This window comes from Orycteropus afer, unplaced genomic scaffold (assembly GCF_000298275.1).
Source record: "Orycteropus afer afer isolate SDZICR_OR568_19922 unplaced genomic scaffold, OryAfe1.0 scaffold00134, whole genome shotgun sequence".
In the NCBI taxonomy this organism is placed as follows: domain Eukaryota; kingdom Metazoa; phylum Chordata; class Mammalia; order Tubulidentata; family Orycteropodidae; genus Orycteropus; species Orycteropus afer.
In genome coordinates this window covers 5,637,437-5,646,317 of record NW_006921721.1, presented here as the reverse complement: position 1 = coordinate 5,646,317, position 8,881 = coordinate 5,637,437, and the positions used below count along the sequence as shown (strand labels likewise).

The 8,881-nt window shown below is 38.7% G+C and overlaps 1 protein-coding gene across 1 annotated transcript in view; it reads left to right on the top strand.

The window, feature by feature from the left end:
• Positions 1–8,881, top strand: part of NEK5 (NIMA related kinase 5) — a 351,943-nt gene that overhangs the window by 34,715 nt on the left and 308,347 nt on the right. The window contains exons 4-6 of the mRNA XM_042781570.1: positions 6,119–6,202; positions 6,291–6,361; positions 7,671–7,757. Of these exons, the coding sequence (XP_042637504.1) occupies positions 6,119–6,202; positions 6,291–6,361; positions 7,671–7,757 (242 nt within the window). The remainder of the gene's footprint in view (positions 1–6,118; positions 6,203–6,290; positions 6,362–7,670; positions 7,758–8,881) is intronic.

The following is an 8,881-nucleotide window of genomic DNA, read 5'->3' as shown; positions in this document are numbered from 1 at the left end:
TCTGTGCAGTCTTTCTCCCTATTCCACCATCTTAACGGAAGTTTTCCATAAGATTTTCACTGGTCAATTATTTCAGAAGTGGATGGCCTTGTCCTTCTTCCCAGTCTGCCTTAGTCTGGAAGCTCTGCCAAAACCTATCCACCATAGGTGACCCTGCAAGTATTTGAACTACTGGTGGCATAGCCTTCAGCCTCAAAGCAACATGCAAGCTACCACAGTACAACAAACTGACAGATGAGTGATGGAATTTTACATGTACAATATAACAAAAAGTATGTTAATTTAAATGCTTAATTTTACTTTTATTCACAATTTTATTATGAATTAGCAAACTATGAGTCTCTTTATTAAAATATGCTCTATGCCTATAAAGATTTATTTAAACTATTCTAAATGACCACCACTCATTTGTCAGTTTGTCATACTCTGGTAGCATCCTGTTGCTGTAATGCTGGAGGGTATGACACTGGTTATTCAAATACCAGCAGGGTCATCAATGGTGGACAGGTTTCAGTGGAGCTTCCAGCCTAAGACAGACAGAGAAGAAGGACAGATGTGGCCAGGTCCATTTCTGAACTAACTAACTAAATAATTGGCTACCGAAAAAGTTATGAATAGAAGGAAACAATGTCTGATATTGTGCCAAAAGATGAGAACCTCAGGTTGGAAAGCACTCAAAATATGACTGGGAAGGAGCTGCCTCCTCAAATTAAAGGTGATCCTAATGAAGTGGATGGAGTTAAGCTTTCAGGACCTTTATCTGCTGATGTGGCATGACTCATAATGATAAGAAACAGCTGCAAATATCCATTAATGATCAGAACCATGAAAAGCACAGAGTATAAATCTAGGAAAATGGAAAGTTGTCAAAAATGAAACACAATGTATAACTATTTATACCCTAGCCAGTAGTGAGCTGAAATGGACTGGGGTTGGCCAGTTGGGCAATAATATGGTCTATTATGCCAGGAATGACAAGCTGAAGAGGAATGGCATCTCATTCATCATCAAAAAGAACATTTCAAGATCTATTCTGAAGTACAAGGCTGTCAGTGGTAGGATAATATCCATACACCTACAAGGACCAATTAATATTACTAATATTCAAATTTATACACCAATTACTAAAACCAAAGATAAAGAAATTGAAGGTTTTTACCAACTTCTGCAGTGTGAAATTGACCAAACATGCAATCATGATATATTGATAATTATAGGTGACTGGAATGCAAAAGTTGAATACAAAGAAGAAGCATCTTCAGTTAAAAATACATCCTTGGTGATAGAAAAGATGATGGAGACCACATGACAGAATTTTGCAAGACCAATGACTTATTAATTGCAAATACCTTTTTTCAACAACATAAACCTTTTTTCAAGGTCCTTCCACATGGAGTTTGCCAGATGGAGTACACAGAAATCAAACCGACTACATCTGTGAAAAGAGACAATGGAAAAGCTCAACATTATCAATCAGAAGAAGGCCAGGGGCCAACTGTGAATCAGATCAATTGCTCATATGTAAGTTTAAGCTGAAATTGTAGAAAATTAAGACAAGTCCTCAAGAGCCAAAATATGACCTTTAGAATATCCCACCTGAATTTAGAGACAATTTGGAGAAGAGATCTGACACACTGATGCCAATGACCAAGGACCAGATAAATTGTGGGATGACATCAAAAACATCATACACGCAGAAAGCTAAAGATCAAGAAAAAGACAGGAAAGGAAACCAAACCAAAATGGATCAGAAGAGACCGAAACTTGCTCTTGAAAGGCGAATAGCCAAAGTGAATGGAAGAAATGATGAAGTAAAAGAGTTGAACAAAGGTTTCAATGGGCAGATCAAGAGAACAAAGTAAAGTATTATAATGAAATGTGCAAAGACCTGGCATTAGAAAATCAGAGGGGAAGAACACACTTGGCACTTCTCAAGCTGAAAGATCAAAGAAAAAATTCAAGCCTCGAGTTGCAATATTGAAGGATTCTATGGGCAAAATATTGAGTGATGCAGGAAGCATCAAAAGAAGATGGAAGGAATACACAGAGTCATTGTACCAAAAAGAATTGGTCAATATTCAACCATTTCAGGAGACATAATAGTCAAGAACTGACAGTATTGAAGGTAAAAGTTCAAGCTGCACTGAAATACAACACTCCAGGAATTAACAGAAAACCCACTGAGATGTTTCAACAGACATATGCAGCACTGGAGGTGCTCACTTGTATATGCCAAGAAATTTGGAAGACACCTACCTGGCCAACTGACTGGAAGAGATCCATATTTGTGCCCATTGCAAAGAGAGATGATCCAGCAGAATGCAAAAATTATCAGTATCATTAATATGACACACAAGTAAAATTTTGCTGAAGATAATTCAAAAAAGGTTACAGTAGTTGCATTGATAGGAATTGCCAGAAATTAAAGCTGGATTCAGAAGAGGGCATGGAACAAGGGATACTACTGCTGACATCAGATGGATCTGGACTGAAAGCAAAGAATACCAGAAAGATGTTTACTTGTGCTTTATTAACTACACAAAGGTTTTTGGCTATGTGGATCATAACAAATTATGGATAACACTACAAAGAATGGGAATTCCAGACACTTAATGTGCTTATGAGGAACCTGTATATAGACCAAGAGGTAGTCATTTGAACAGAACAAGAGGATACTGTGTGGCTTGAAATCAAGAAGGGTATGCCTCATCCTTATTCAGTCTGTATGCTGAGCAAATAATCCAAGAAGCTGGACTATATGAAGAAGAGCATGAGGGTTGGAGGAGACTCATTAACAACCTACGATATGCAGATGACACAATCTTACATGCTGAAAGTGAAAATGACTTTAAGCACTAACTGATGAAGATCAAAGACTGCAGTCTCAGTATAGATTACACATCAACATAAAGAGAACAAAAATCCTTACCACTGGACCAATAAGCAACATCATGATAATTGGAGAAAAGATTGAAGTTGTCAAAGATTTCATTTTACTTGGATTCACAATCAAAGCCCTTGGAAGCAACAGTCAAGAACTCCAACAACATATTGCATTGAGCAAATCTGTTGCTAAAGACCTCTTTAAAGTGTTTAAGAGTAAGAGCAAGGATGTCACTTTGAAGACAAAGGTGTGTCTAACCCAAGCTATCGTATTTTCAGTTGCTCCATATACATGTGAAAACTGGACAATGCACTTTTTATGGTCAGTAACTGCAACCCCCCTAAAATGGCTCTCAGATTCCATCTTGCTTAGCCACACTTGTAAGAACTACAAGCCATTTCCCCACTCCCTTCTTGTCACATATTCCCCTGCTCTCGCCTGTCAGATATTAGCCACCTTCCTTGCAACATATTAACCCATCCTTAGAATAGTTTTAAGCCATAAAGCTTGCTATGGCAGTGTCTTATTAGAGCACACACAGGTGGTGGTTGTAGGGCACTGCCGGGGGCCCCCTCCCAATCAGGACCCAGTGCCACCAAGTCTGAAGCCAGTCATGTAGCCCCCTATTCCCAGTCATGTAGCCCCCATCTGCAATTCCTCACACTCAGGTATAAGTATCCCTGCAAAGTGGGAGGGGCTTAGCGGTCATCTTGGATCCATTTCCAGCCCACTGCCACTCAATGCTGAATTGCTAGCAACATGTGTAAGCCTGCTTTCATTATCTTTTAAATCCTTTCTCTCCTGATTGTCTTTGTTTCTCTTCTGAATAAATATTCATATCTCTGCCTATGTCTCCAGGGAAGTTTTTTGGACTTTTGCTACATACTCAGGAGGAAGTTTCAACCTCCTTAGAAAATTCACAGAGCACATTTGAATTGTGGTGGTGGAGAAGTATACTGAAAATGCCATTGTTGTTGTTGTTGTTGTTGTTATGTGCCGTCGAGTCAGCCCCGACTCATAGCGACCCCTCCTTGGGTTTCCGAGGCAGTATCACTACGGAAGTAGGATTGCCCAACCTTCCTTCCGAGGAGTGGCTGGTGGGTTTGAACCGCCAGCCTTCTGGTTAACAGTCAAGTGCCTTAGGCACTATGCTACCAGAACTCCTTGAAAATGCCATAGAAGGAACAAATCTATCTTGGAGCAAGCGCAGCCAGAATGCTCCTCAGACGTGACAATGTCCAGACTTTATCTCTCATACGTTGGTCATATTGTCAGAAGGGACAACAGGATATCATGTTTGGTAAAGTAGAGAGTCAGTGAAAAAGGGGAAGATCCTCAGTGAGGTGGATCGACACAGTGGCCACAATGATAGGCTAAAGCATAGCAACAATTGTGAGGATGGCACATGATCAGGTAATGTTTCATTCTGCTGTATATAAAGTCCAAACCGACTGAATGGCACCTATTCTAAATAACAACAATTCTAAACTCAGCAATAATTCTAAATAAGCCTTGGTGGCACAACAATTAAGCATTCAGCCGCTAACTGATAGGTCAGTGGTTTGAATTTACCAGCCACTTCGTGGGGAAAAAGATGTAGTAATCTCCTTCCATAAAGATTATAGCCTTGGAAACCCTATGGGGCCGTTCTACTCTGTCCTATGGGGTTACTGAGTCAGAATCAATGTGAAGGCAATGGTTTGTTTCTTTTTTTAAAAAACACTACTATAGTGACTGGAATCTTAAAAGCTAGCAAGCTGCCATCTAGATGCAACGATGGGTCTCTCCTCATCCAGAGCAAAGAAGAATGAAGAAAACCAAAATTCATGGAAACAATTAGTCCTGGCAACTGGTACACCAGCTGGTCTGCAGCCTATACAACTATGAGACCAGAAGAACTAGATGGTGCCCAGCTACCGCTGTCATCCACTTGGAAGGGGATCTATGTAGGAGATCCTTGATAGAGAGGGAGAACAATGTGGAACAGAACTCAAAATCATTTTGTGGGGAAAAATATGGGGGTGGGGACCAGGTTTGCTGGTCCGATAGAGCCTGGTGGAACCACAGAGACTATGGCCCCTAGCTGGCCCCTAGCTGCCCTTAAGGTCTGGAATTGAACCCACACCTGTGGTTTCCAGCCAAACAAAATACAGGCGTATGAGTTAAACATTTCCCTTGAGTAGATACACTCCTTGGAGAGAACAATCGTGGGAGAAAGAAGAGCTTTAACTGTCAGGAGCTACTCAGTTGCTCATGGCAAATTCCAGCAAGGAGTTTACAAAGACCTATGGCTAGAAAAGCCACAGTATGTAATTTACGTACTGCAGTGCCTAACCAAAGTCATACTATTTTCAATTGCCTCACATGCATGTGGAAGCTGGACAATGAATAAGGAAGACCTAAAAAGAGCTGATGCCTTTGAATTATGGTGTTGGTGAAGAATACTGAAAATACCATGGGCTGCCATAAGAATGAACAAATCTGTGCTGCTAGAAGTGCAGCCAGACTGCTCCTTGGAAGCGAGAATGGCCAGACTTCATCCCACCTACTTTGGTCATGTAATCAGAAAGGACCATTCCCTGGAGAAGTATGTCATGCTTAGTAAAGCAGAGGCTCTGGGAAAAAGGGGAAGACCTCAACAAGGTGGACTGACACAGTGGTTGCAAGGATGGGCTCAGGTATCAGAAATTGTAAGGATGGTGCACAACTGGGCAGTGTTTAGTTTGTTGTACTTAGGGTCACTGTGAGTCAGACTCGATGGCACCTACCAACAACAACATATGTAAATTGATATTTCATGAAAGTTTTAATAACATCATAAATTCTCTTCTTCTCTTGCTCTTGCCCTGGAATTCTTACCTCCATTTCATGGGAAAGACAAATGACACCAGGATTATTCGGAAACAGGGTAGTTTTTCTGGAACTCCTGATACAGTTAGCAACTCAGTATTTACTCAGGGGGAAAAAAAGTCATGAAATTCCTTCCTCTCTCCACTACTTCTGTTTCCCTTTGTCTATATGTGGATTCCCTTTGATTCCAATAATTGTCTTTCTGTACCTCAATTTTTCTGTGTAAAATGAACATAATATAAGGTGGTATCTCTTAACCCCAGTAGCATAAACACACATGCATAAATACATGATTTCTCTCCTTTTGTGTGTTCATGAAGAAGTGTCACTGAAATGTCAAATACTAGAGTGACTGAATAGTTTTACTTTGTTTTCTCTCTACAGATTCTGGGTTGGTTTGTACAGATTTCTCTAGGACTGAAACATATTCATGACAGGAAGATCTTACACAGAGACATAAAAGCACAGGTAAGAACATCTCAGACAGAAGTCTAAGAAAAAACTGATCTTTTGTTTTGAAATATCTCAAACAACGTACCATTTTCTCTATTTATAGAACATTTTTCTTAGCAAGAATGGAATGATTGCAAAGCTTGGGGACTTTGGCATAGCAAGGATCCTGAACAAGTGAGTACTTTTAAAAATCATTTTTCTTCCTCTTCAAAGCAGCCAGCATATGCATATTTAGGTATCATGAATTAAGAAGATACTAAAAACTTGGTTGTCCAAATAGTCTTTGATAACTATTTATATTCTAGTTGCCTCTGAGGCAGTTTGACTCATGGCGACCCCATGTGTGTCAGAGTAGAACTGCATTCCACAGGATTTTCAGTGACTGAATTTTCAGAAGTAGATTGCCAGGCCTTTCTTTTGAGGTATCTCTGATTGAACTTGAACCTTCAACCCTTCAGGTAGTGGCCAAGTGCAGTAATTATTTGCCCCACCAGAGACTCCAACTATTTATTTAAGTGCACTGAATCATTCAGGTGGTATTTCGAGGTTAAAATTCTCAAGATAAATTGTGGCATAATGGAATGATGATGGTAATGTCATGTAGTGTGTAATATAAGTGTATCAAATATGGGATGTAACTAATATGTAGAAAACTGGTGAGAATTCAGTAAAACAGACAAGTTCAGACACCGTGGGGGGGGGGCAGAAATTGGTACAATTATTTTGGAAAACAATTTGGCGATAATAAATATCAAGAGATTGTTAAATGTTCTACTTCTGCTAATTTGTCCTTAGGGAATAATTTAAAATTTGGAATCATAAGAATATCTAAGAATTGGGCCATGGTTAAATATAAATCTTCACACAGCTATGTACCTGAGTATTATACAGTAACAAGCATTTATGATTCTGAAGATTTCTTTACAATGTAAGAAAATGCTTTATGATATGTTAAATAAAAAATTTTGGAATTCTGAATTTTAAAAGCAATATGATCTCAGCTGTGTGAAATATACACATGGAAAAATATACAGGAAGGAAATAAATCAGAATTTTATCAATAGTTCTTTTTAGGTGATAACATCAGTAATTTTTTTCTTTCTTGTTATTCACTTTTGTGTTTTCAAAATTTTAAATAATGAGATTACATTATTTAAATTGGACAATTGGAAAGGTAGAAATCTTTCAATTTCTGATAGTTTTTTTGTTAACATTACAGTTGTACCTCTTTGTGGAATCTTTAAGCCATAAAAAATATTTTTAATGTGTCAATCTTTGAGGGATGAATTATAAGCTTAAAAACATCAACTAATGTATTACTCTGTTATCAGTGAGTGTATAATATGTTTTTGCTTTACTCTGATCTGTGCATGTGTCACATTTTATGTTATCTATTTTTTACAGTTTTTCTTACATTTCTGTATTTTAGACATATTTATTACTCTAGTAATAAACCATGTTACTATTTAATGTATTTTACTAGTTCCATGGAACTGGCTCGAACTTGTGTTGGAACGCCTTATTACCTGTCCCCAGAGATCTGTCAGAATAAACCCTACAACAATAAAACGTGAGTTGCTGATTATTGGTTTGAGTGCCAGGAAAATCTGATGGATGATACTGAATTAAAGTGCTAGAAAGTAAAATTCTAATCCTTCCTCTCCTCCTTATGGTACTTTTGTAATTTCATTTTCTTCACATGTGTAATGGGAATTGTGGTGACGGTATCTGACCATTTTAGTGTGCCCTGAAACTGTTGACTTTAGAAAAAGCCCATTTCTCTTCATTTAAAGGTGCATATGATATAAACAGCATTGTTTTGTTTACCACTACTGCTTTTAAAATATTTGAATCAACACGTAAATTTTGGAAGATTTTAAAAAGCATACATATATGGTGCTTCTGAAAATTGGAAGATCTTGGCAATAATCAGCTGGGCCACTGCTCCCTTTGGATCAGGAAACCATTTTCTGGTTCACCTCACCACCTCATTGGGTGGTATAAACTAGTTGCTATGGAGCTGACTCTGACACAGTGACCTAATATGTGTCAGAGAAGAATTGTGCTCCATAGGGTTATTTATTTATTTATTTATTTATCAATTTTTATTGTGATTTGGATGAAAGTTTACAGAGCAAATCAGTTTTCCATTCAGCAATTCATGCACATTTTGTGTCATGCTGTTGATTGCAATCCCCAGAAGTAATAGCACTCATCCCACCTCTTCCCTGTGTTTTCTGTTTTAATTCATTCTTCTTTCCTGTCCCTTCCTGTCTGAACTTTGTCTCTGGGCAAATTCTGCCCTTGTCTTCTGGAATGGTTTATTGTTTTAAGGTGCATACATCCCTGGTGTTATGGTTCACCTTACATCGTCTGTCATTTGGCTGAAAGTTGAGACGTGGGAGTGAGTTCAGTTTCAGTCTGGAAGGGTGACTAAAGGCCATAGTCTTGGGGATTCTACCAGTCTCTGTCCAACCAGTGAGCCTTGTCTTTTTGTGATTTTGAGTTTTGTTCCACATTTTTCTCTCACTCTATCCAGGGCCTTATACTGTGATCCATTTCATACCATCTAGTTGTTGTTGTTGTTATGTGCCGTAGAGTCGGCCCCGACTCATAGCGACCCCTCCTTGGGTTTCCGAGGCAGTATCACTACGGAAGTAGGATTGCCCAACCTTCCTTCCGAGGAACCATCTA